The sequence below is a fragment of the Hypomesus nipponensis genome, chromosome 21, assembly GCF_054491055.1.
Source record: "Hypomesus nipponensis isolate SF chromosome 21, ASM5449105v1, whole genome shotgun sequence".
NCBI classification, from domain to species: domain Eukaryota; kingdom Metazoa; phylum Chordata; class Actinopteri; order Osmeriformes; family Osmeridae; genus Hypomesus; species Hypomesus nipponensis.
In genome coordinates this window covers 6,202,501-6,229,320 of record NC_140381.1, presented here as the reverse complement: position 1 = coordinate 6,229,320, position 26,820 = coordinate 6,202,501, and the positions used below count along the sequence as shown (strand labels likewise).

Genomic DNA, 26,820 nt, shown 5'->3' with positions numbered 1-26,820 from the left:
AAGAGAGAGGAGCAGAACACAAGCTAAACATAGTCATACAATGTCAATGGGTTTTGAAACATCAAAAATCCATTGTTCGGCTTTATAGATGTTGGATGGGACCTGGAAACTCGCTGTTGGCCGTCATGGAGACTGGTTTCCGGTTGACGACATGGTCCAGCGTTGGTAGGCCGACGACCAGGCAGGTCCTGACAGCTCAGACCCCCCACACCACAAGGGATGTGTGGGGGGGACAGAGAGGAGAACAGGGATTAGACAATGCCAGGAGCAGCTAACAGTTTCAGTCGTAATAGAATGAGATCCCCACCGGTCAAGTGTGGACTAGTGCAGCAATTTAACAAAGCTAAGAGGGTATTTGATGCAGCCCCACACACCAAGTGGGGGGTCATTGACCCAATGTCAAAAGCCCTCATCTACTGATGATTTAATTACTGAAGCAGATCAGAGAATGGCCCAAGGACCAGTGGGAGGAAAGGGGGGGGGTGTCCATGCAGGCCTGTGTGTGTGTGTGTGTGTGTGTGTGTGTGTGTGTCGACGCGATAAACCTCTCTCCCTTTTTCACTTATTGATCAGGCCAGTTGGAAGCAGGAAGATGATACGTTACTCTGGAACATGGACTGCTCTCTTCCTCTCTTTTGTTTCTCTCGCTTTCGCTCTTTCTCCTCCCTCTCGACCTCTCTCCTGTCAAACTATTCAATTTGAAAGGATCCAAAAGATAAGAGCGAGGAATGTGTGTGTAAGGGGGCGGGGCTTATGCCTCGCCTCTGGTGTTACCTCCCCCCTCCCCATGTTAGGAAATCCTCTCGCTTACGCAAGATTTATGCAAGACTGCTCAGACTGTGTCGCTCTGTAATCACGTGCGCGCCGTCTCTCATAGGTCCCCTGGGCTGCCGGCTGGCCTCAGTGGTGACCGGTGATGGTGGCTTTAGGGACGGTTTAGTGTGTGTGAGTATGTGCATGTGAATGAGGCCAGCCTCTCAGTCTCATTCTTCCAGATCAGAGAGGCGAGGTTCTGAACTTTCCACCAATCAGCAGGATTATCTTTAGTCCTCCCCCCCCCCGGCCCCTCGTCATCTGTGGAAATGCGTGTGTGTGTGTGTTTGTGTGAAAGGTTGTGGGGAAACTGTTGCTTTTATGTAAGTGCACATTTTATGCGAGGGCAGTGTTTTTCTGCTAGAAGTTGTGTGTGTGTCAGAGCATAAACCCAGCATGCCTTGGGCCCCCCATAGAGCTGTGCTCATGCTGCTTTGTAGCCAGTCCACCTGTCTGGAGCAACACAGCCACGCTCCGCTCCAACAGACTCTTGTCAGCTCTGAGACAGAGAGACTGGTCTATGAAACCTCAGGCAGGCAGACAGGCAGACAGGCAGACAGACAGGCACACAGGCAGGCAGACAGACACAGGAAAACAGGCAGACAGACACAGGAAGACAGACAGACAGACACAGGAAGACAGGCAGGCAGGCAGACAGGAAGACAGACAGGCAGGCAGACAGACACAGGAAGACAGGCAGACAGACACAGGAAGACAGACAGACAGGAAGACAGGCAGGCAGACAGACACAGGAAGACAGGCAGACAGAGAAACAGGAACGCAGACAGACAGGCAGGCAGGCAGCGATATTGTTGTGGATGCTGTAGCAGCTGCCATCCGTACTGTCAGGATGATTAAACCAGCGTCGTCTCTTCACGTCGTGTTTTTGTCCTCCCTGTATTGGAGTGCCTTATTTTCCTGTTCTTGTTATTTAGCTCTCAGAACATCACTGTGCAGGACATCACTGTTTATTGCTTTTCACTGATTCTGAAGTCTCCTTACCCAAGTACAAGACGTCGGAGGAGACAGAGGGTTGTCTCTGCCAGGTACAGACACTTTCCTTTATCAAACGGCTCCAAAGCCAACTAGGGACGCCATAACAAGGCAGAAAAGAGAGGGAAGGAGGGAGAGGTGCTGTAGATGGAGAGAGCAAGCGAGGGGAAGAGTGAGTTACGGGGAGAGAGAGGTACTGGATCCAGCTTTTCTTACTCACCTGCTCTCCGAGCGAGGACGCTGCCTCCTGCTCCGGGGGGACCGGGGGCTCCCCCTCCAGGCCGCCACGTGGAACTGCACGCCCGTGCCAGTCGTGATCTGCTTTCCCTCTCCCGCATGCCGACATGATTCCTTGCCGTATCCCTCCTCTTCCTCTCTGCCCCCCCCCACCCCCTTCTTCTCCCTCCCCCCTTCACTCTCACAAAAAGTTCAGACTCCATAATCCCCCCGCACCCCACACACGTTCTCTTCCCCCCCCCCCCCCCCCCCCCCAAATAAATCTTCCTGCCTCGCTCCCGTTCCCCAGCTCGGCTCCGGCACTCGGGTCCCCACGGTAACGCAATTAGCCTCTGCAGATAACAGTTAATCTCATCAGCTAGCGTAGTGAGATCTCTCTGCAGCGTGCCGCGTTCGGCCTCGCCTATCTGGTTGCTGCCAACTCAATCAGCGAGCTTTGGGCTTTCAAGGCTTTTTCCTAGCACATCTAGGACATAGGGGTGTGTGTGTGTGTGTGTGTGTGTGGGGGGAGATGGGTTCCAGCCTTGATAGCCCAGTCTGCCTCTCCTGGTTCTGGTTCTCAACTGGGTACAGCATTGATGGGAAATGATGATCGTTTTCAAAAAGTGTGCTTTGTCACGCTTTAATTGAATCCTGCAAATAGAGGTAGAAAGGCACTCATTACGGAGGCATGCTAATTTGATACTGTGTGGTTTTACTAGCCTTTGTCGTGTAATAAAGTGTGTGTGTGTGTGTGGGGGTTGTTACACACTATGGGCTTAATTCTGGGAAAGAAAAAACGATTCTGGACCACAGCATCGTCTTTCGATGGAGATGATTGTTTTAGCATTTTTACTTTGTTGTGTCTCTTTCTTACAAACGCGCACCCACACGCACATAAACACACGAACACACAGCTGCCTCAATAACAGGTGGCTTAGGAGACAAACAACTCAGTTGCCACTGAGATCAGTAGAGAATACAGGGCCTCCACCACCTGTGCATCTCTGTGTGTGTGTGTGTGTGTGTGTGTGTGTGTGTGTGTGTGTGTGTGTGTGTGAGATACACCCTGGGGGCTCAGTCACATGGTTCACTATAAACACTGCCATGGTCTGTAATGAAGTGGGTTTCTGTTGCCTCTGTTATGGTTTGTGTGTGTGTGGGGGGGGGTTCCAGGAGGGAAAGAGAATTAATCATATACCTACGTCTGAACTTACACAAATGTGTATAGTATCCCACGAAGTAGGGCCTGTGCTACCACCACTAATTGACTCTTCGACATGATTCTCTAATGAGAACCAGCAGCACAACGCAGTTTGCTGTGTGTGTGTGTGCGCGTGTGAGTGAGACATGGAAGGGGCGGGCCAGTGACGCACATTCCCTAGCCCAGCTTCTAGAAGCATCCACGGCTCAGACAGACCTCCTCACAGACTGGAAGAGCACGGGAAGCTCAGTCCCTCGCCACCTAACCTAGTTTCTCCTTCCAGTCTCTCCTCCCGTTTCCCCCTCCCTGTGGGCAGAGCTGCGGCCTTCTGGGTATTGTAGTCAATCAGGGCTTGGTGAGGTGTTGGGGGGGGGGGATGCTGCAGGCTCTGTGGCAGGTGATGGAGAAGCTCAAGGTGGTCGTCGCTCTCTTATCCATGTGGATGGGTTCTCTTCCTGTTGTGCGGTTCACCGTGAGACGACACTGTACCGTTACACTGTCGTCTAATGTTGCTTAATTGTCTCTCTCTCCCCCCGCCCCCCTCCCTCCAGGCCCGCTACAAGCAGAGTTTGGACCCCACAGTAGACGAGGTGAAGAAGCTGTGCACGTCCCTCAGACGCAACGCCAAGGAGGAGCGCGTGCTCTTCCACTACAACGGCCACGGGGTGCCCCGGCCCACCGTCAACGGAGAGATCTGGGTGTTCAATAAGGTGGAGCACTCTCTCACACACACACACACACACACACACACACACAACCGTTCCAACGGAGAGATCAGGGTCTTCATAAGGTAGTACACGCACACACACACACACACACAATCATTCCAATGGAGAGAGATCATCACCAATGTACAGTACATCAGGCAGGACAGAGACTGGAGCACAGCAACACAACCACACATCTACAAAGCACAGGACACTCACTTAATAATGATGTGCACACACACACACACACACAACAGACACTCAGTCCCGCGCGGTGAATCCAAACTCATTCCCCCGCGCCGTTTCCTGAAGACAACACACGGCTTCTGTCATGTGCGCGCACGCCCCAACAAAGCACCCTCTCTCGATGACACACGGCTGCTGTCTGGCTGCAGGCAGAGTCTCTGCCATGCCAGTACGCCCCTGGGCCTCCCTGGGCCTCCCCTCCTCCACCTCCCGTCTCCGTCTTCACCTCCTCTCGTCCCCTCGTTCCCCTTAATGACGCCTGGTATACAGGTGGAGCGCGGCTGCCTGATGGTTGTTTTAGCGCGGGGGGCCCGGGGAGATCAGGGGGAGGGCCTCGGCAGCGGGGGGCGTCTCTGCCCTCGTAAACAGACCTGGGGAACGCTCTCCGGTCGCTCCTGCTTTATGTGTCACACTAATTTGCCGTTCTTTATCTCTCCCCCCCCCCCTTCTATTGCTCTCTCTTCCCTTCACACTCTCTCCTCCCCCCTTATACCTCTTACTCCCTCTCTCTCTCTCTCTCTCTCCCTCTCTCTCTCTCTCTCTCTCTCTCTCTCCCTCTCTCTCTCTCTCTCTCTCTCTCTCTCTCTCTCTCTCTCTTCTCTCTCTCTCTCTCTCTCTCTCTCTCTCTCTCTATCTATCTATCTATCTATCTCTCTTTCTCTCTTTCTCTCTTTCTCTCTTTCTCTCTTTCTCTCTCTCTCTCTCTCTCTCTCTCTCTCTCTCTCTCTCTCTCTCTATCTATCTCTCTCTCTCTCTCTCTCTCTCTCTATCTATCTCTCTTTCTCTCTCTCTCTCTCTCTCTCTATCTATCTATCTCTCTTTCTCTCTCTTACCCTGTCTCTCTCTCTTACCCTCTCTCTCTCTCTTACCCTCTCTATCTCTCTTACCCTCTCTTTCTCCCCCCCCTCCCCCCCCCCTCTCTCTCTCTCTCTCTCTTTACCCCCCCCACCTCTCTCTCTCTCCCCCTCTGTCTCTTTCCAGAACTACACCCAGTACATTCCTCTCTCCATATACGACCTGCAGACGTGGATGGGCAGCCCCTCCATCTTCGTGTACGACTGCTCCAACGCGGGCATCATCGTCAAGTCCTTCAAGCAGTTCGCCCTGCAGAGGGAGCAGGAGCTGGAGGTGGGTGGGAATCAAGCGCACACACACACACACCCACCCACCCACACACACACACATATCCACACACACTAGCACACCCCCCACACACAAACAATAGTACACACACCCGCAGGTAATAGTGTGTCATATACCTAAAAACACACACACACACACAGGTATCCCTGCAGTGACACCACAAACTCCAGACATGCAAAGGATGTGTGCTGAATCCCAATGTGCAGCTAAAGCCTTGTAATAACACCGATTCTCCGCCTGATCCCACCGATTGAACGGACAGCTGGTGCTAAATGAATTAATGATGGGGTTTTGGTTTGGTCTGAAATCCCTCCATCTTTTCATCTTTTCCATATCCCTCTCCCCCCCCCCATTCCCCCTTTACTGTGTGGCATCTTGTATGAATTCTTAACGAGGCCGCACCGTCACTATGCTCAATTATTAATGGAGAAGTTTGAACGGACCACACATAATCTGAGATTCTGGAGAGAGATGGAGGGAGGATTCATGGAGGTGGACAAAAAGAGATATGGAGGTAAAAAACCAGAGATTGGGGGAGGATTTATGGAGAAGGAGGAGAAGAGGGGAAAATAGACAACTAAAGATATGACGGATCGGATGACGACTGACTGAAGACGCTTTGTTTTTAATAGATTCTGTCTGTTTGATCTGCAAACAGAGTGAAATGAATTGACAACACTGAAGAGTTTCAAAAAGTCTGTTTTCTGAAGTGACAGTTGGAGCTGGAGGGACAGTTAAACAGATGGATGAGTGAAAATAGAGGAGGGGGGCATAGTAGGATGCTATAACAGCAGTGGGCAAGGAAAAGGACAGGAGGAGAGAGAGAGAGAAACGGGTTGAGTTAAAAACACGGCGCTTTCTTCCAGTGAAGGCTGATGTGGCCCTCTGTAAAAAAATTAAAAAAAAAACCTCAACTGATTCAACAAGACCTTAAACGCCAACCTGCACTCCTCTCCCCATCTCTCCATCCTTGGCCTCTCTGCCCCCCCCCCCCCCCTCTCCTGGGCCTGACAAGGAATGGACAGATCTCTCGATATAATGTGCGTGTGTGCGTGTGTCCACCTCTCACCTGTCTGGGGCAGCCAAGGCGGGGCCCAAATGGAGGAAGGAGGAGGAGGGGGGGTTTGCAGCCCAGCCGCCCATCAATAACACTTACATCTGTCAGAGAGAGGGGAGGAGGAGGGAGAGGGGAAGGAGTGAACACGAAGGAAAATGCGAAGGAGAGCAGGAGGGAGTCGGGGGATGGGGGGAGGCGGAGGAGGTGAAGAGGGCCAGACGAAAAGTGTAGAGGAAAGTTGGAGAGTTGGATTGAAGGACAAGGAGTGAAAGAACGAGAGAGGGATGGCGAGAAAGGAGAGGGAATTGAGGGAGATGGCTGCCTTTACGCTGCTAGCAGTGAAAGGGAAGTCATTGACCCCTTTGGGTTCACCGAGAGCTGTTAGCTACTGTTAGCCTTGGATACCTGGAACTGCTGAAAATGACTGTTGACTCTCTAATCTAGCGTGGTGGCACAAGGGAAAATCAGCCTCTAACCTATGCTAGCGGTTAATGCTACGCTACGCTAATGGGAACAGTGAAGGATCTGGTCTTAATTGCTTCTTGATTTGCCAGTTTCCAGCCCTTCTCTTTAGCCTTCTTCCTCCCTCTCTCTTCTACAATTTCTCTACCTTGGTCTCCCATTGTTGCTCTTTCCCGTTTGGGCAACTCTTGTTTTCTCAGCCCCGCCGTACTTAGTGGGTCGCAAGAGACACTCTGAAACCATTACTCGGGTCAGAGCACAGGAGCCTTCTAGAAGCAGTTAGGAGCGCCAGTGTTGGAGCAAGCTTGGGTTAGCTTGGGCCTCCAGCTGGAAGGAGCAGGTTAGGTAACAGCCGTACTGGGAATAGAACCGGCCGTCAGTTCACCAGGGTTCCCTGTCGCACCCACCTGAACGCAGGGCGGAAGGGCGAGGGGAGGAGGGGAGAGATGGAGGGTAGAAAGATGGAGCGGGCGGGGGATGAGAGAGTTCCGGAAAACACGATTTAAAGATGGAGATAGTCCATGTAGGGAGTTCCCCCCCCCCCCCCCCTTTCCGCCCCCCCCCCCCCTTCTGGTTTCCCCCCTCTGTCTTTCACACGCTCCCTCTCTCTTTCTCTCCGTGTTCTCTCTCTGCAGTGTGGGACCGTGCCGAGGGCAGGAAACAGGGCGGCCCCCCTGAATACGCCCACGCATGCTGCACTTACTGAGATGCTCGCACGCTCACACACTCTCTCTCACACACACACACACACACTGTCATGTTCAGCACAGACACAGTATGCCCTCTTCTTCCACCTCGCTCTCACTGTGCAGGGAGGCACCAGTTTACAGTATTTAGGCTCACACACACACACACACACACACCCGTACACACACACACACCCCTACACACGCACAGCGACAGACCTTATCCCACCAGGGCCACTTTACCGGGCGGAAAGGGGGGAAGCGAGAGAGGGAGTGATGCAGAAGGAACAAGGGTGGGATAGTGAGGGAGATGGAGAGAGGGAGATGGAGAGAGGGAGATGGAGAGAGGGAGATGGAGAGAGGGAGATGGAGAGAGGGAGATGGAGAGAGAGAGAGGGAGATGGAGAGAGGGAGATGGAGAGAGGGAGATGGAGAGAGGGAGATGGAGAGAGCGAGGCAGATGGAAAGAGATGGAGAGAGGGAGATGGAGAGAGCGAGGCAGATGGAAAGAGATGGAGAGAGGGAGATGGAGAGAGCGAGGCAGATGGAAAGAGATGGAGAAGGAAGGGAGGGGGATGGAGGGAGCGAGGGAGTGAGAGGTATAAGGAGGGAGTTCTCCTCTCCATCCGACAGACAACCGTCAGTCCGTGGGTGTCTGAGTGCTCTATTATGAGCAGTCTGCTTCCTGCTAAATATATCATAACTTACTGTACACAGTCAGCAGGATGGCTCGGCTGTGTGTCGTGCGGAAACGAGCGTGTGTGTGTTATTGTGTGCCTCGTGTGTGTGTGTTATTGTGTGCCTCGTGTGTGTGTGTGTGTTATTGTGTGTTTGGGTCCCAGTGCGTGGACTTTATCATTCGTGCGGAAATGCCTAGATGAGCAACAAGGTTGAGAGCCCATATGCATAATGTATTTAAGTGAGGTGACACAGTATATTTTCCTTGGCTGTGTCTGTATGTGTCTATTTTGTGTACGTGTGTGTTTTCATATTTATATATAATTTAATATGCAACTTTTTCCGCATACGAATGAACTGCTGCTCAAAAACTGCTTCAAAAAGTGTGTCGCTGTGTGTGTGTCCGTGTGGATTATGTACGTCTGTGTGTGTGTGTGTGTGTGTGTGTGTGTGTGTGTTTGGACAGACAACACTCCCCCCCACAGGATTAGTCTGTTAAATTAGTGTCAGTCAAAACATTCCAAGTAATTAAATTATGTTTTGATATCCCCAGTGTAGGAGCAGAAAACACATTTCATTGTGATCGTCATGGTAATTTGCGAGATTACAATATGCTAATGTGCTAATTACACTGCGAGCTTTGCTTGTATTGGCAGTGACGTCGTCTTTGCTGAGAGGATTATTGTGTGTCGCCATTTCCCAAATTGGGTTTGCAATGGTATTGTTCCTGTGTGAACTCAACACTATTGTAATGGGAAGCTTAAATATTCATGGCTCTTCATACAACTCCCAGTTTTGTCCTAAAGAGGAGGGTAAAGTCGACAAAATGTCTTTCCCTGTCTGTCTCGCTCACACTCACTCCCAATTACATCAAATCCATATGAAGGTAGCTGTTGCTGGTTGCGCTAACATGATTTATTCATACGTGTGTACTTAGATTAAAGGAGACATATTGTACAGCACACCCCCACAATGAGCCCCCCCCCCCCCCCCTCGGAATCTCAAAGAACTCTCCAACTGCTGTGTGTTCTCATTCCAGAACTAACCACCGTTGGGCTGCGTCTTTCTCTCCATGTGGGATTGTGTTCTCAGTTAGCAAAGCTTGGACCCCCCATGTTGACCACTGCAGCTTGTCTGTTGTGTGGGAAGTATTTGCTACATGGTGCGCAGCCTGTTGGCGCACAGTGTGAGTGTAGAGTGAGCTGGTCGTGTGTCTCTGACGTCCGCCAGCGCCCGCTGTCTCTGTCCTACACTGTCCTCAGTATGGAGCCTGTATCTCTCTCTCTCTCTCTCTCTCTCTCTCTCTCTCTCTCTCTCTCTCTCTCTCTCTCTCGTTGTCTCTCTCTCTCTCTCTCTCGTTGTCTCTCTCTCTCTCTCTCTCTCTCGTTGTCTCTCTCTCTCTCTCGTTGTCTCTCTCTCTCTCTCGTTGTCTTTCTGTAGGTATCCGAGTCTGTCTGTGGTTTGTCTGTGGTCTGTGTATTTACCATTTGACCTAATCCCTGCGGAGGCACAATAATCACCATCTCCTTGTAACGGCCTGGCTTCTCCGAGTGTGGGTTTACCCCGGCTTGCATCACACCCTCAGCCTAGCCCAGCTCAGAGGAGCTTGGATGCACAAACCACTCGTGTCAGCTCCACCCTGCTGGCGTGTGTGAGCATGTGCGCATAATAAAAATTTCGAAGTGTGTGTGCGTGCAAGCAAGCCTCACCAAAACACTTGTGGAATGGGGAGCATTTGGTCAATCATACAGGCGTGTGTTCAGTCTACACCCAGCCATTCTCCACCGTGTGTCTGAAGAACTCCTACTGGGCTAGACCTCCTCCGCTCCGAATACTAGTGTGGGGGTCCCAGTGTGGAGGTCCCAGTGTGGGGGTCCCAGTGTGGAGGTCCCAGTGTGGGGGTCCCAGTGTGGGGGTCCCAGTGTGGGGGTCCCAGTGTGGGGGTCCCAGTGTGGGGGTCCCAGTGTGGAGGTCCCAGTGTGGGGGTCCCAGTGTGGGGGTCCCAGTGTGGGGGTCCCAGTGTGGAGGTCCCAGTGTGGGGGTCCCAGTGTGGGGGTCCCAGTGTGGGGGTCCCAGTGTGGGGGTCCCAGTGTGGGGGTCCCAGTGTGGGGGTCCCAGTGTGGAGTTGTGAAAAAGGAAGCAGGCTTCAGTCCTGCTGGAGTTCCCGGCCCAGCTTTGGGGCCCTGGAGCCCCGGAGGTGATCTAATGGAATATGGATCTGCTCACCTCCATTGGCCTGGAAGCAGGCTGACATTCAACCAGGCTTGTGTGGATCCATACTAGATGTTTACAGGCATGCCCAGGACACACACACAAAAATCTTGACCGCACTTATTAATGCCACGCACCCTGACGGACCTTTTCAAAACACACACACACGCACACAAATCTCAACCGCACTTATTAACACTGCACTTCCTGACAGACCTTTTGAAAACACACCTGCGCTCTTGATGCATGCCTTGTGAAGGTTCTGGGTGTTCCTCCAGGCGTGGTCCAGACAGGCCCCAGGAAGGTTCTGGTAGATGAGCCTGAAGGGCTCTAGAGATGTGGGAGCCTGTGCTGACCCTGGAACAGCTCCTCCAGCAGCTCTCACCACTAGGCTCCTGGGCGCCCACAGGCTTTGTGCTTCAGCCCAATGTCTCTCTCACACACACACAGAAACACACGTGGGAGATATATTTTTGATTTGATTTGTTCCGAGTTTTGTTTTGTGATGTGTCGTGTCTGTCTGCCCTACTCTCTCTCTCTCTCTCTCTCTCTCTCTCTCTCTCTCTCTCTCTCTCTCTCTCTCTCTCTCTCTCTCTCTCTCTCTCTCTCTCTCTCTCTCTCTCTCTCTCCCCACTTCATATCTTTGTCTAAAGTCCTTTCAGGTACGTCTCAGATGCTGTCTTCTCTGCTTGCTTTTATTGTGTGGCTGAATCTTCTTCGTCTGCCCTCCAGGCCCTGTTTTGTTTCCCTTGTCTCTCTTTAGTCTGCCTCGATCCGTTTCTCTCATTAAAATCCTCTTTGTCTGTGTCCTCGATTTCAAAGCCCTCACGCCACGCTTCATCTCAGAAAACCCTCTATCTATCCACCGTCTCCCTTTCCATCTCTCTACTCCCCTCCTCTATAACACTCTTCCTCTCAAACCCCCCCCCCCTCCTCTGTAATTACGCCCCCCCCCTCTAACCCAGCCTCTCTAAAAACCTTCTTTCTTCTCTCCCCTCCCTCCTCCAGGTAGCTGCCATCAATCCTACCCCTGCTCAAAACCCCTTCCCTTCTCTCTAATCCCCCTCTCTCTAACCCTCCCTCCGCCTCCCTCTCTCTATAAACGCTCTCTCTCCTCCCTCCTCCAGGTAGCGGCCATCAACCCTAACCACCCCCTGGCCCAGATGCCCCTGCCCCCCTCCATGAAGAACTGCATCCAGCTGGCGGCCTGCGAGGCCAGCGAGCTCCTGCCCATGAACCCTGACCTCCCCGCCGACCTCTTCACCTCCTGCCTCACCACGCCCATCAAGATCGCCCTGCGCTGGTAAGATGCCAGGAACTCTCTCTCTCTCTCTCTCTCTCTGTCTCTCTCTCTCTCTCTCTCTCTCTCAGGAGCCGGGCTGGAGTGTAAATGTACCAGAGGGTAGATTTCCAGGAAGGAGTTGAACATGCTAGATACACAGAGAGAGAGGGAGGGCTTGCTTAAAAACCGTGCCACAACCTCATAACGTGCTGTACTCATCTTTCCCCAAAGAGAACCGACTTCGAAGCGAGCCTTAAAAGGTATTCTGCTGTATCACCTGCTCTGACGCACTTAAAGAGATACTGTACCTCACCTCGTAACTGTCCTCGTGTATTGCAGGTTTTTTTTTTGTTCTCCCGACGTGAGCTGTTCTAGTGCGGTGTGTTTGTGTGGCAAGGCCGACGTGGACTTGCACTCAGAGCAAAGGGGATTGCATCACCTCTGAGCCTGTTTTCATTTAACATGGAAGCGCACACACAAACACACACTCTTACAGTACACGCTCACACAGAAACTAGATCTGTGAAGGAACGTATCGTTGCACAGAAGCTAACGTTGGCCATGTTTCCAGGGTCAGTTATACAAGCCCATCGTGACGACTTCTGTGTGGTTTCATTCGTAGAAAGGGGCGTCATCCCAGGAAGTGATTAGGATGAAGGTTGTGGATGATTCACTTTGTTCAATTGGGAAATCTCTCTAGGTCAGGGATTCAGTAACACCATGGCTTTAGAACTCCATTTCACCCCCAATTCTTGTTCATTTAAGAGCTTTTTCAAATTACCACCTATTTTACTTCCGTGTTAGTGGTGGTGTGTTTACGTCTCGTCTGTGTGAGTGACTGGGTGTGTACGTTTGCGCGTGTGTGTGTGTGTCGAAGGAAGGTGTTTCCTTGTAAGGAAAATCGGTAACCGAAAGAGTGAAATGAGTTTCATATACACAACGGGATTAGGCCATGAGCCCAGATCAATTCAATCTGTTCACTCCATTAAACGTGCCGCCTCCCAACACCTGAGCATGTCTCTGTCTCTTCCTCGCCTTCCTTCAATCCTTCTTCCTCCTTCTCCTTCTATCCCTCTCTCTCCCTCCTTCTCCCTCTATCCCTCTCCCTCCTTCTCCTTCTCTCCCTCCTTCTCCTTCTATCCCTCTCTCTCCCTCCTTCTCCTTCTCTCCCTCCTTCTCCTTCTATCCCTCTCTCTCCCTCCTTCTCCCTCTATCCCTCTCCCTCCTTCTCCTTCTCTCCCTCCTTCTCCTTCTATCTCTCTCTCCCTCCTTCTCCTTCTATCCCTCTCTCTCCCTCCTTGTCCTTCTTTCACTCTCTCTCCCTCCTTCTCCTTCTATCACTCTCTCTCCCTCTTTCTCCTTCTATCCCTCTCTCTCCCTCTTTCTCCTTCTATCACTCTCTCTCCCTCCTCCTCCTTCTATCTCTCTCCCTCCTCCTTGTCTCCCTTCCTCCTCCTTCTCTCCCTTCCTCCTCCTTCTCTCCCTTCCTCCCTCTCCCCCTCCTATCTCCCCCTCCTCCAATATGTCACACTTCAGAGGCGTCTCCCGTGGTCTAAAGTGGCCTCCTCCTCCTCCTCCTCTCCTCAGCTGAGACCTGCTGGAAATCTCATTACCAGACCGCAATTACACTCAAGGACGGGAAAAATCTGAATATCAGAGCCTCACTGCATTGCCTGTGTTTAAAACGTTTTGTTTTAAACGTGTATTTTTTTTTATTTGTATTTTTTTAAACATTCTATTTCTTACTAAACCACAATGGAAGAGACCGAGGCGAGGGAGGATGTGTGGGCGGACTGGAGAGGTAGGCTTGGCCAAGTGTTCTTAACCCAGCGGAGAGAGACAGAGCCTATCATCTCCGTCATGAGCACTATGGATTTCCATTCCACTCCCTGTCAGTGTCCTGGCCCCGCTCTGACCTTCAGTTTAATGAGGTCTCTTGTTTTACTGCATAAATATTAATGGCTGTCCCTTCAAGGACCGCCGTTTGTAGAAGCGGTTCTCATTGTCTAAACAAACCGGGGAGAGTTGGCGAACTAGGAAGCAGCCGAGATGTCAGCTCGGAACGTTCTAGGTTCCCGGACGTCTGTGTGCTTTGCTTTGGAGGCAAAGTGGCAGCGTTCGATTCACGCCACATTTGCTTTGTATCCGACACTTCCCACTCAATACTTATTTTTTTTTATGCCCACTGCAAAGTCATAAAACTAGGAAAATACAGTACTACAATTCCCAATTGTCATTGTCTTGCCCAAGCTAGGACATAGTGTTTATTGTTGTCGAAGGGTGTAAGGGGACTTGTAGTTTTTCTCGCCTGACTTGTCCTTGTTAACTTTTCACACATGCACTTTACTGTTCTGGAGTTCAGTGACAGATGGTGACTGTTTCAGATCAGGAATGAAGTGTTTGAACTGGTGTTGCACGTGCGCACACACACACACACACACACACACTACACAAGCATCCTATTTCTATCAAAAGTGCAGTATAATGTGGGCTTCAATGTACCTGGTTTGTGTGAAGGTAGAAGGATACTGTAGCCATTTTCTCTTTGTTGTTGCCATACGTTTGTGCTCTTAGAATCTCCTTCTTTAGACACTGTGGGACATTATCACCATGACGCGTATAAGAACGAAGCATTGATCATCATCCATCACCTGTAGCAGCCCTTCACATCCCCTAAAACCAAACCACGACGGATGGAATTTCAAGTCGGTTTTTGTTTTGAAACCACAGTGCAAATTTTATTTCTTTATTTTTGGAACCTTTTTTACTATCGTTGTTACAGAAGAAAGTGCCCCTCCCTCACCCCTCTATGGTTCTCCCCCCACCCCGCAACCCTCCCCTTATTTTCCCGTCTCTTCCCCTCTCGCTCTTTTTCCCACATCATGCTAAAAGAGCCATAAGGGCTGTCTTGTCCTTAATTGCATTTAGCCTCGCGGTGAGAAATGGAGAGGATGGAAAAAAAGGGGGGGGGGGGGGCGGGCGATGAGGGCTCACTAAGGCATGACGGCTCAGCTCAGAACAAGACGCTGCAAGAAAAAGGGGGGGAGAGGGAAGAGGGGTGGAGTGAGAGGAGAGGCGTGGGGGGGGGGGGGGGGGTGAGCGAGCATCTGTACTAAAAAAATCATTACTGATGGAGCACTTTCTTCAAGGGATTTCCCCAACATAGATGGAGGGAGGAGGAGTAGAGAGGGGGGGGGGTGGGCTGGAAATGAGAAAGCCAAGAAGAGAGGAACCAGGAGGGATAGGGGAGGAGGAGTGAGAGCGAGGGAGAGATGTGGGACCCAAAGTGCTTATGAGGTTGTTATGAAGCCAAACATGGCCACAAGTGGCAGGCAGGCAGGCTGGCAGGCTGGGAGCTCTGCTGAATGTCTTAAAGGAAGCAGGAAGACTTCCTGCTCTCTCCTTTACGCTGCACAGCCCCTGTGGACACTCCCTCCTCCAATGCCACTTGGGCAGGTACTTCTGAGTGTGTGTGTGTGTGTGTGTGCGTGACATTGGCTTTCCTCCAATCCCGGACTTGGAAAGTCTCCCATGCTCTCCTCGAGGAGCCTCTCATGGTCTATGTGTGCGCACATTTGACACCTTCAAAAGGAAAAACACTGATCCATTCTTAATGGGAATGCGTCATCAGAGGCGGCAGTGTCAAGTCTGCCGTTCGTCTCATTTAGCCGGCCTCCCCTGGCAGGTGCAGCCGCCTCACCCTCCCCTCAAACACACACGGCTCACTGCCTGCCTTCACGTGTACTGCACGTGGAAGGGGAAGGAGAGAGCCATTGTCTGTGTGTGTCTCTCTCTCTCACGCACACTCTCTATCGCTTTCTCTCTCTCTGTCGCTTTCTCTCTCTCTGTCGCTTTCTCTCTCTGTCGCTTTCTCTCTCTGTCGCTTTCTCTCTCTGTCGCTTTCTCTCTCTCTCTCTCTCTCTCTCTCTCTCTCTCTCTCTCTCTCTCTCTCTCTCTCTCTCTCTCTCATCGCACTAGGCTACACCACACACACACATCTTCTTTGTCTTCCTGTATTCCTGTGGTTATAGCACTAATAGAAAGTAAATGTATTCTCTCAGTCTGTTATGCCATTGGAAGTAGTAGTTATGTATACCTAACTTAGCCATTAATATATATTGGCCTAGGACTATGTGACACCTTTGATTGGCTGAGAGGAATGGACTGTCATATCTCATGATGTTTGATGGATATGTTTTTAAAAGTGTATTACCACCGTCCTCTGTAGAACCACCATCAAGAATAAATGGAATCTATCTCAGTCTCCATGGCAACTCTGGACACTCAAGCACATCCTGATATCACTCCATGTTACAATAGCAGAACGATGCAAAAAACGATAGTCCGACTCAAGTAATGACCTGTTCATCATGCTGGGTTCCACATGCTACAGATTCACATCGCGCAAGAAACACTAACACGTAAAAACTCTCACGCGCACACGCCTCACCAACGTTCTCATAATGCATTCAGGGTGATAAGGGAGTCAGATGGCTGAACGGTTAGGAAATCGGGCTGGTAATCTGAAGGTTGCTAGTTTGATTCCCAGCCATGCCAAATGACGTTGTGTCCTTGGGCAAGGCACTTCACCCTACTTGCCTCGGGGGGAATGTCCCCGTACTTACTGTAAGTCGCTCTGGATAAGAGCGTCTGCTAGATGACTACATGTAAATGTTGCCTAGCCCTGAGGGGACCTCTGGTGGGGGCAGACCCCGGCTCCTGTCACCCCCCTGTCACCTCCAACACAGGCTGGCTCCTCTCTGTCCACCCACCTGGTGTCATCCTGCCCTGCCTTATCCCCCCAGGACGGCTAAGGAAGCTGGCTGGAAGGGCTCTCCTGGGCTTGTTTGAGGAAGTGACTCCCAGCAGTCAGGGGGGGAGTGGGGGATAGGGGGGTGGGAGAGGGGGGGTACAGACAGGCAGGGAAGAGAGAGATGGAGATGATGAAGCCGTCATCTTGGGAGGGCTGATCAGAGCGGTAATGAGCTGGAGCCAGACGGCGGCAGGCTCCGCGGAGACCGGGCCCAGACGCTCTGCTCCTCCTCCCTCCTCTGCTCCCCCTCCTCTGCTCCTCCTTCCTCTGCTCCTCCCTCCTCTCTTCTTCTCCTCCTCTGTTTGTCCTCCTGCGTTCCTCCTCCCTCTCCTCCACAAAGAGTCTCAGTCTGGGGCCCTGGATTTGGGTTCTCTCTCTCTCTCATTGACTTTCTTCCTATGCCTCCTTCCTCTTTTTTCTCTCTGTTCTTTTTTTCTCTCCTCACCTGTCCCTCTTTCTCTTCTGCCTCTCCCCCTACCTCTGCCTCTCCCCTATCTAGAACTATATATCTATATGCATCCATCCGTGCCTGTCTTTTCTACAGTTTTCTGTCGTTTCCCTTTGCCTAATCCCCCCCCGCCTCCTCTCTACTTCCCTCGTTCCTCTCTTCCTGAGTTGTTCTTGGATCAAAGTCTCTTATCCTCCCTTGTGGGTTTTCCGGCCTCCCTCCCTCCCTCCCTCTCGTCCCTGGTGAAAGCCCTCTCTCTCTGCCCTGCTCCGGGGGAAGTGGGTCTCCCAGAGCGGAGCTCCCTGGCTGGTTCTGAGTGCCTCGTGTCCCTGGTGGAACGCTCAGTGTTTGTCTTTGTAGCGACTGCTGCAGGATTCTTACCCCCTGTCTGTCTGTCTATCTGTCTGTCTTTTTGTGTATCTATGCGTCTCTCTCACACGCACACACACACACACACACACACACACACACACGCGCGCACACAAGTGTTTGTTTAGATTCAGAGGGGCACAACACTCACACACTCATTTAAATACTTTCCCCACTTTGATCTGGCATGTTGACAAACTGACAAACAGACGCAGTAGGATATTTCTGTGTACTGCAGAAGCTTTTTATCTGAATTTCGTTCTTTGTTCTATATATCTGTCTCTCGCTCACTCTGTCACACACACACACACACACACACCTGTGTTGATGCATGTGGATCATGCATAACCCATAGCTTTTGTAACCCCCCTCCATCACTCTCACACACCCACACACACACACACACACACACACACCCCGCTGTTCTATGCAGCTGGTTTACCTGCTGGGTTTACCCAGGCACAATGATTCCTCCATTTCACACAGTCATCATGACTGTGCTGCACCAGCCTCATGTCAGAGCTTCCTCCAGTCATCATGACTGTGCTGCACCAGCCTCATGTCAGAGCTTCCTCCAGTCATCATGACTGTGCTGCACCAGCCTCATGTCAGAGCTTCCTCCAGTCATCATGACTGTGCTGCACCAGCCTCATGTCAGAGCTTCCTCCAGTCATCATGACTGTGCTGCACCAGCCTCATGTCAGAGCTTCCTCCAGTCATCATGACTGTGCTGCACCAGCCTCATGTCAGAGCTTCCTCCAGTCATCATGACTGTGCTGCACCAGCCTCATGTCAGAGCTTCCTCCAGTCATCATGGCTGTGCTGCACCAGCCTCATGTCAGAGCTTCCTCCAGTCATCATGACTGTGCTGCACCAGCCTCATGTCAGAGCTTCCTCCAGTCATCATGGCTGTGCTGCACCAGCCTCATGTCAGAGCTTCCTCCAGTCATCATGGCTGTGCTGCACCAGCCTCATGTCAGAGCTTCCTCCAGTCATCATGACTGTGCTGCACCAGCCTCATGTCAGAGCTTCCTCCAGTCATCATGACTGTGCTGCACCAGCCTCATGTCAGAGCTTCCTCCAGTCATCATGACTGTGCTGCACCAGCCTCATGTCAGAGCTTCCTCCAGTCATCATGGCTGTGCTGCACCAGCCTCATGTCAGAGTTTCCTCCGCCCTACTTCAGCTTCACTTTGTGAATGTGGCTTTACTAAAGCCAGACAGTACTCTTGACTCTGAACACCAGTACTGAACTGTTTCTACCGGCGCTATTTGTACTTCACTTTGTACTTCACCATTAACATCCAGTTTCTTTTTTTTTTTTTACATAAACATTTGTTCATCACCTTTGCGTTACTGTTCCTGTTTGCATTACTATTATAATAGGAATGTCAATATTTTATCATTACTGTATAACGTTGAATGTGTATCTCACAATTTGCCATTCAACAATTGTTTTTGCTGTTTGCTGACATGGTTCTGTGTGTGTGTGTGTGTGTGTGTGTCCCTAGGTTCTGCATGCAGAAGAGTGCCAAGCTGGTGCCAGGAGTCACGCTAGACCTGATAGAGAAGTACGTAGCACTCGACCTCCCTGCACCCTCTCCTCAAACCTCTCATGACCTCTCTCTTTCACCCTGACTCTCACTGTCTTACACACTCTCACTCTCTCTCACTCATTTTCACGCATTTCTTTCTATCCCGCTTTCTCTCCCCCCCCTCTCTCTCTCTCTCCCCTCTCTCTCCCTCTCACCTCTCTCCCCCCACCTCCTCTCTCTCCGAGCCCCCCCCCCTCTCTCCCCTCTCTCTCCCTCTCACCTCTCTCCCCCCACCTCCTCTCTCTCCGAGCCCCCCCCCCTCTCTCTCCCCTCTCTCTCCCTCTCACCTCTCTCCCCCCACCTCCTCTCTCTCCGAGCCCCCCCCCTCTCTCTCCCTCTCACCTCTCTCCCCCCACCTCCTCTCTCTCCGAGCCCCCCCCCCTCTCTCTCCCCTCTCTCTCCCTCTCACCTCTCTCCCCCCACCTCCTCTCTCTCCGAGCCCCCCCCCCTCTCTCTCTCCCTCTCACCTCTCTCCCCCCACCTCCTCTCTCTCCGAGCCCCCCCCCCCCTCTCTCCCTCTCTCTCCCTCTCCCCTCTCTCCCCCCCCCCTCTCTCCCCTCTCTCTCCCTCTCCCCTCTCTCCCCCCCCCCTCTCTCTCCCCTCTCTCTCCCTCTCACCTCTCTCCCCCCCCCCTCTCTCTCCCTCTCTCTCCCTCTCACCTCTCTCCCCCCCCCTCTCTCTCCCCTCTCTCTCCCTCTCACCTCTCTCCCCCCCCCCTCTCTTTCTCCCCTCTCTCCCTCTCACCTCTCTCCCCCCACCTCCTCTCTCTCCGAGCCCCCCTCACGCTCTCTATATCATATTTTTGTATTATTCCTCCAGCAGTATATTATCCCTCTGTTTTCACCCCCTCAGCTTGTGCAGTGTTGTTTGGCAGATTTAAAGCTGGTACTTTTCTTCAATAAGGCTCTCATTTCTTTTTCCGGGGTGCAGAGTGGGGGGAGTGTCTCTGCGTCTCAGGCGGTATGGAGATTGATATGTGCTCCTGATACCGACGCCTCATCCAGATACTTTATTATTTTGGTTGGGTTCTCCCAACCGAACGTTAGAGGCGTTTTTAGTGTGCGGGGGGGTGTGAATAATCCAGACATAGTAAGTCTGTAGGAGAGACATTCGGGGAACGAAAAGTAAGTGAAGGAACTATTACCGTGCTTTGTGGAAGTGGGTAATGGTGTTCTCTGCTGAGTGACTGCTCTCGGGGTGAGGAGGGGTGAACTGCCTTCCTCACAGCTTGTGAGTGGTGCCGTTTCCGTCACGGCCGCGGCGCTCGTGACCTTTGCCCTCAACCGTTCACCCCCGCTGGCTTCGGCTGCTCTCCTCTTTACGTGGCTCGAACACGCAGACATGTACGTGCGCGCGCGCGCGCACACACACACGTCGACACACATGTGGGAACGCACACGTCTTGTCACTCTCAAGAGGCTAATTAGAACGTTGACTGAGCGCTAGCAGGGTCTGAAGGCGCTGTGTGTATCTGTGTGCGGGTGTATCTTTGTGTGTGTGTGTGTGCGCACTGTTCACCTCCACCACAACCTGGAGCAACAGTCCCAGCTGACCTGACTCCTACCAGAGAGGAGGGGGGCGAGTCTTTGAACTGTCACACAATCCTCTTCCCTCTTCCCCCTCTCTCTCTCCCCCTCTCTCTAGTACCCCCTCCCTCCCCCTTTCGCCCTCTATTCCCTCCCTCCTCTCTCTCTATTCCCTCTCTCTCTCTCTCTCTCTCTCTCTCTCTCTCTCTCTCTCTCTCTCTCTCTCTCTCTCTCTCTCATGCATCCTTTAACCGTCACGGCTTTGAACAGTCTTGACGCTGACCTGACAACACTTCTCTGTGGACCCGAAATCCCCCCCTAATAGAAGAGACCTCTTAAAACATGCGAGACGTTTGATCATGTGACGGACGTCAGGCGTGTGCGTCAGAGCCGGTGACGCGGTCCCCCTCAGGCGGCCGGCTCACCGTCTCCGCCTGGTCATGACGGCTGGCCCGGACATGTGCGGATACCGGCAAGAACTCGCTTGGCTTCTGAAAGGATTTTTGCGGGGAAGTTATTTGTGAGCTTTGAGAAAATAGTTTTTGCCATTTGATTGAGACCGGACCCCCACAGATGACATGGCCTTTTGCGTTGCATCACCGTACATCTTCAATCAGACACTCGGGTCTGTCAGAGTCTTCACTCTCTGAAGAACCTTCTTCTCTTTGCCGTCGACCTATCAGGTTGCAGGCCGTCTGGGAGACGTTGTATGGGAGTCGGGGGGGGGGGGGGGGGAATCCAGATAAGATCTTGTCCGTAACTCCAACCTGGCGTGCTGTCCACTTCAAACACAGTCTCAGCCAGCCAGCCCCGCATACCAATAGGACTGTCTGTTGACACGAGGAGAGAGGAGAGAGAAAGAGGGGGGGGGGGGGGGAATGGTGGGGGCAGAAAAAGGGAGCAGGGAATTGAGAAGTTGAGCAAAGAGATTGCGATGTTCGCGTCGGCAACACCGCGCAAAATGGAGGAAGATAAATCAGAATTGACTTCTCTTCCCTGTTTTTCATGGTCCGGTAGCGAGCGCGGCACAGCGGGCTCTTCCTCCCCGCGGCGGCTCAGAGAAGAGACGACCAGCGTGCGCTGAGCCCCGAAGCTGCCTGAAGCACAACAGGCTCCTCAAGCTGTGTCCTGACGCTGCTCCCTCTCAGCTTTCTTTGTTCAAGGGGGGTGGGGGGTGCGGGAGGTGAAGGACGGTGGGGTTGGTGTGACTGTTAGGTCCTGGCGTGCATGGTTTTGTGGTGGACTGGAAATGGTGAGCTGTGGCTACTGAACTCATAAAAGAAGCAGCCGGTCTCCAGCTTGCAGCGGCCTCTCCAGTGGAGTGGATCCTCTCGAGTTCTTTACTGCTCAACTGTTTACCACTTGAATCATGCACTGTACATGCTGATAGGGACAGATCAGTGGTAGAGCATTTGACTGCAGATCAAGAGGTTGCGGGGTCCAACCCCCCCCCCCAATCCCTGTATGTTGCTTTTTGATTCGGCCCTGCAGATGATGGTCGGGTTAGGATTAAGAGTGGTGGGAGGGGATTCAGTAAGGTACATGACTTGAAGGTGTCTTCACATGCAGATCAGTGTGTGTGTGTGTGTGTGTGTGTGTGTGTGTGTGTGTGTGTGTGTGTGTGTGTGTGTGTGTGTGTGTGTGTGTGTGTGTGTGTGTGTGTGTGTGTGTGTGTGTGTGTGTGTGTGTGTGTGTGTGTGTGTGTGTGTGTGTGTGTGTGTGTGTGTGTGTGTGTGTAGTTTCTTCCTGAGAAAGCAGGACTCGGGGAGCTGGCATTTGTCTCACGCTACTTCACCGGCAGGAGTATGTGCGCACACGTGTGTGTGTGTGACTCAACTCAACACATGGCCATGACTCCCTTGCTAACAACTTTGAATGGGCAACTGGCTGGGGAACAAACACACTGCGAGGACTTCTTACTGCGTCAAGGACACTCTGGCATGCCAGACGACCCAGACACAGGTCCTGCTGGTCCAGGACCCCCCGAACCAATTGTTACCTCTCAAAACAACTTGACACCTGCTGTATGAGAGAGCACGGGGGGGGGGGGGGATAGGAGTTGGACGGTCCGTCGACATTCAGCCGACAGTTCCGCTGTGTGACTCCTCATTGACTGTTCAGCCCTCCTCCTGGCTCTCCCTCCCACGCACGCTCACACACTGAGACGCCACGCACACGCCAACCAGGCCGCTGCCTCGGAGAGCCAAGCGGAGAGTCACGACTGCAGGCCCAGGTGGTAGCCTCGCCTCCGCTCTCCAGTCCTCTCCTCCTCCGCTCTCCAGTCCTCTCCTCCTCCGCTCTCCAGTCCTCTCCTCCTCCGCTCTCCAGTCCTCTCCTCCTCCGCTCTCCAGTCCTCTCCTCCTCCGCTCTCCAGTCCTCTCCTCCTCCGCTCTCCTCCTCCTCCGCTCTCCTCCTCTCCTCCTTCATTCTGCCTGCAAGACTGATGTGAATGAGCGGGAAAACGTGCACAACACAGACACACACACTTGCACATCATGCTGTGACTCAGACTTGTTCCATGAAACGGGCTCAATGACACGTGCGGTCCGCACACACACACACACACACACACGGCAGCCTTTAGTTCCTGGTCCGTCCCTCCTCTCGTCCACTTTGTCGGTCTCCCCCGGGGCGTCTCTCCCGCTCTCTCTTCTCACCTCTCTCCTGTCTGGTTTGCACCTCTTAATGGCTCGGAGGGGGGGAGTGTAAAACGCCCCCCCCCCCCCCCTCCGGCACATGAACCAAGGCCCGCTGACACGTGCCATAGACCTGACCAACCACCTGACCAACCACCTGACCACATAACCCCCCCCCACCCCCGCCTCGTCTGAGCTGCACGTTCCTTAGCACGCGCGCTGCCGTCGGAGGGGGGGGCGCAGAAGGTTGGGAGGGGGTGTCAGTTGAGTCACCAACTGAGTGTTTCGTACCCCAAAAAAGGAGGGGGGTTGGGGGGGGGGACGACAACGACAGATTTGCCTTTTTCAAAAAGTGAACACTGAAACCTGCGCCCCTGACCTCTACTGGCAAGGAACCCCCAGTACTTCCCAGTGTCGTGCACTCCCCAGTGCTCCCAGTGTCGTGCACTCCCCAGTGCTCCCAGTGTACACAACGACACACGCGCTCAGAATTTGTGTGTGTGAGCAGCGGCTGCTGTGGGGAGCGCCCGGGTGACAGGCAGGAGTGTGTGTGAGCTGGTTTCGAGTGAGAAGGTCTGAACACACGGGAGTGAGGGATGGGACACACTGTGATGCTCTGACACTCTGCTCTTTCACTTGAGCAATGACTTGTTGGTTCACTGCTGCCCCTTGGGGTCGGCTGTGTGTGTGTGTGTGTGTGTGTGTGTGCGTGGGTGTGTGTGTTCGTGGGTGGGTGTGTGCGTGTCTCAATCTTACCATTCCATTGACCAGGGAATGAATTTCTGGTTGTAATGTCAGCCGGCCCTTGTATGGTCCACTTGGGGGTCATAAAGCAAGATGGCGGTGGGTGGTAGCCAAGTCAACACTCATCATCATCATCATCATCATCACTGCCTCCAGACAGGCCCTCTATTGATCTGCCTCACACTGAAGCTGTCACACACACACACTGGACACCATGTATGGGCTTTAACCCTATTACCTTTTGTCCTGTTCTGTCCCTGCAGTGCTAGGATGTATGGCTGCGGTTAGCCTAGCGGTTAGCCTAGCGGTTAGCCTAGCAGTTAGCCTGGCTTCCCACCCTCTCCTCTCCCTGCAGAGCACTGTGTTCATTAAAAGGCAGAGGGTCAGGGCTGGCGAAGGCAATATCCCTTGTGTCGCCGTGGTGATTACCGTTGTATATCTCTATATATTGTCCTTGTGAAAATCTCTCTAATCTTACTCCCTCGATATGCCCATGACTCATATTGCCTGAGACCCGGTGTGTGGTGAACCGTTCTATTCCCTGTTGATCACAGTGTATGTTTTTGTTGTGACTGTGTAGCAGTATGTGTATGTGGAATTAATATATATATATATGTGTGTGTGTGTGTGTCATCCAGAATACCAGGCAGGCTCAACGATAGACGTACACCACTGGGAGAGCTCAACTGGATCTTCACAGCTATCACTGACACTATAGCCTGGAACGTACTGCCCAGAGGTGAGTGCACACGCACACACACACACACACACACACACACACACACACACACACCTACAGGCCTGTGTTTTGGGGCGTACTTGTACAATTGGTACATGGATACACTCACTCTATCTTCTACGCACGCACACACACACACACACACACACTCCCAGGAGACGGAGCGGGCTGAAGTCGTGATGTGACAACAGTGATCGCTGTATAAGCCCTCAAACCCTCCCAGCTCTGTTAATGAATCAGCTCCCATCAGAGGGAATCCCTGTAATGAAGGCATGGCACTGCTAATCCACACACCTACTTACACAAACACACTCAAAACATACACACACACACACACATCTCCTATTGGATCTTACACTTGGCTCACACACACACACACACACACACACACACACACACATCCCCTATTGGATCTTACACTTGGCTCTCTCTCACACACACACACACACACACATTCTTATGATAGGAGGGGATTGACCTGGGTGCATCCTGGCCCCATTAAGCTGATGTAGTGGCTGTATTAATGAGATGAGATGTCATCAGTGCCCAGGCCCAGCACACACACCTGTCTGTCAGGATTTAATAAATACTCTCTCTCTGTCTCTCTCTGTCTCTGTCTCTGTCTCTCTCTGTCTCTCTCTCTCTGCCTCTCTCTCTGCCTCTCTCTCTGTCTCTCTCTCTCTCTGTCTCTCTCTCTCTGCCTCTCTGTCTCTCTCTGTGTCTCTCCCCCTCCACAACACATCCTGGCTTTCTCTCTTCCTCATTAATCTCCTCCTCTCTGACAACTCTCCCCCCCGCCCCAGACCTCTTCCAGAAGCTCTTCCGTCAGGACCTGCTGGTGGCCAGTTTGTTCCGTAACTTCCTATTGGCAGAGAGGATAATGAGATCGTACAACTGCACCCCCGTCAGCAGTCCACGCCTTCCCCCAACGTACATGCACGCCATGTGGTGAGTCACACACACACACACACACTTAAGGGGGGTGGTGGGGGTTTATAAAAATGTCACCCCCCCAAAAAAACATCCGCCTGTGTCGCGTTTATCGCCCGGTCGCGCCATCTTTCATGTTTACACACAAGCACTTTGAGCCTGTTCTCACTGTGTGTTTTCTGCTGTGTTGGTTGGGCCCGTAAGACCTCTCTCTCTCTCTCTCTCTCTCTCTCTCTCTCTCTCTCTCTCTCTCTCTCTCTTGCTCTCGCTTTCTCACTCTCTCTCTGTCTGTCTGTCTCTCTCTCCCCCTCTCATTATCTCCCTGCTGCAAACTCTCAGCTCTGCCCCAGGAGCTGCTGTAGTTGTGTAACTTCTCCCTGGCATCAGTTATTAAGACCAAAATGCAGAGGCTGATTGCATCTCCAGTGAGAGCCTCTTACCCTCTCTCTTTCTCTCTCTCTCTTTCTCTCTCATACAGTATTATGGACCCCATTGTCTTAGAGAGCATTTAGGTGGTGCTGGCCTAAGCTGTATACAGTTTAAAGGGCTCCTACACCCTGTCTGTGCAAGGGAGGGAGGTGGGCGAGAGAGGGAGAAGATCAGAGATAGGAAGGAAGGGAACGGCAATTGGACGGAAAGAGGTAGGATGTGGTTGAAAAAATGCTCAGAGGAAAGAGTGAGAACCAGATTAAGAGGGGAGCGTGAAAGAGAGGGGATGGAAAGAGGAGGGGTAGGAGGTGTGTAAGTGAGGGATGGGATGTGGGGGTCGTTGATTGATGACGGGGCCCACACGCAAACAGCAATTGTTATTCAAATGGGCTTGTCGTCTCTTTAATATTAATATTTGTGCATTAGCTGGAGATGGATGGGCGTGAGGAAGGTAGGTGGTCATAGTTCTCCTGTGTGTGTGTGCGCGTTCACATGCCTGTGCTTTTGCACACGCGTGTGTTATAAGCAGTTAGCGACCAGCCAGTCTCTTCACACTTCTCTATATCTCTTTCTCTCTCTGTCTCTCTCTGTCTCTCTCTCTCTTTCTCTCTCTCACACACACACTTGCACATTCCCTATGTGTCTCCGCATATCCACATAGTAAGAACTTTTGAAGATTTCAACTTTTAATGGAGTAATATTAAAAATAAACTAGGCTGTACATGAAACAATATCCCTCCCTCCCTCCCCCTGGTAATCTTGTGGATGGAGTCGGGTTTCAAAGACCGCCACAACATTATAAACACAAATCTACAAAAGGAGAAAGATAGCCCCCCGATGGTGGTAAGAAACATGTTCAATGAGTAATGAGCTCCCCCTGTGACATATCTGTC

At 52.2% G+C, this 26,820-nt stretch overlaps 1 protein-coding gene across 5 annotated transcripts in view; it reads left to right on the top strand.

Annotated features, from left to right (window-relative positions):
• Positions 1-26,820, top strand: part of rptor (regulatory associated protein of MTOR, complex 1) — a 101,291-nt gene that overhangs the window by 31,234 nt on the left and 43,237 nt on the right. For all 5 annotated transcript variants that reach the window (XM_084685706.1, XM_084685709.1, XM_084685708.1 and 2 more), the window contains exons 5-10: positions 3,778-3,936; positions 5,161-5,307; positions 11,544-11,719; positions 18,840-18,899; positions 24,468-24,568; positions 25,372-25,516. In XM_084685706.1, coding sequence (XP_084541832.1) covers positions 3,778-3,936; positions 5,161-5,307; positions 11,544-11,719; positions 18,840-18,899; positions 24,468-24,568; positions 25,372-25,516 — 788 coding nt within the window. The remainder of the gene's footprint in view (positions 1-3,777; positions 3,937-5,160; positions 5,308-11,543; positions 11,720-18,839; positions 18,900-24,467; positions 24,569-25,371; positions 25,517-26,820) is intronic.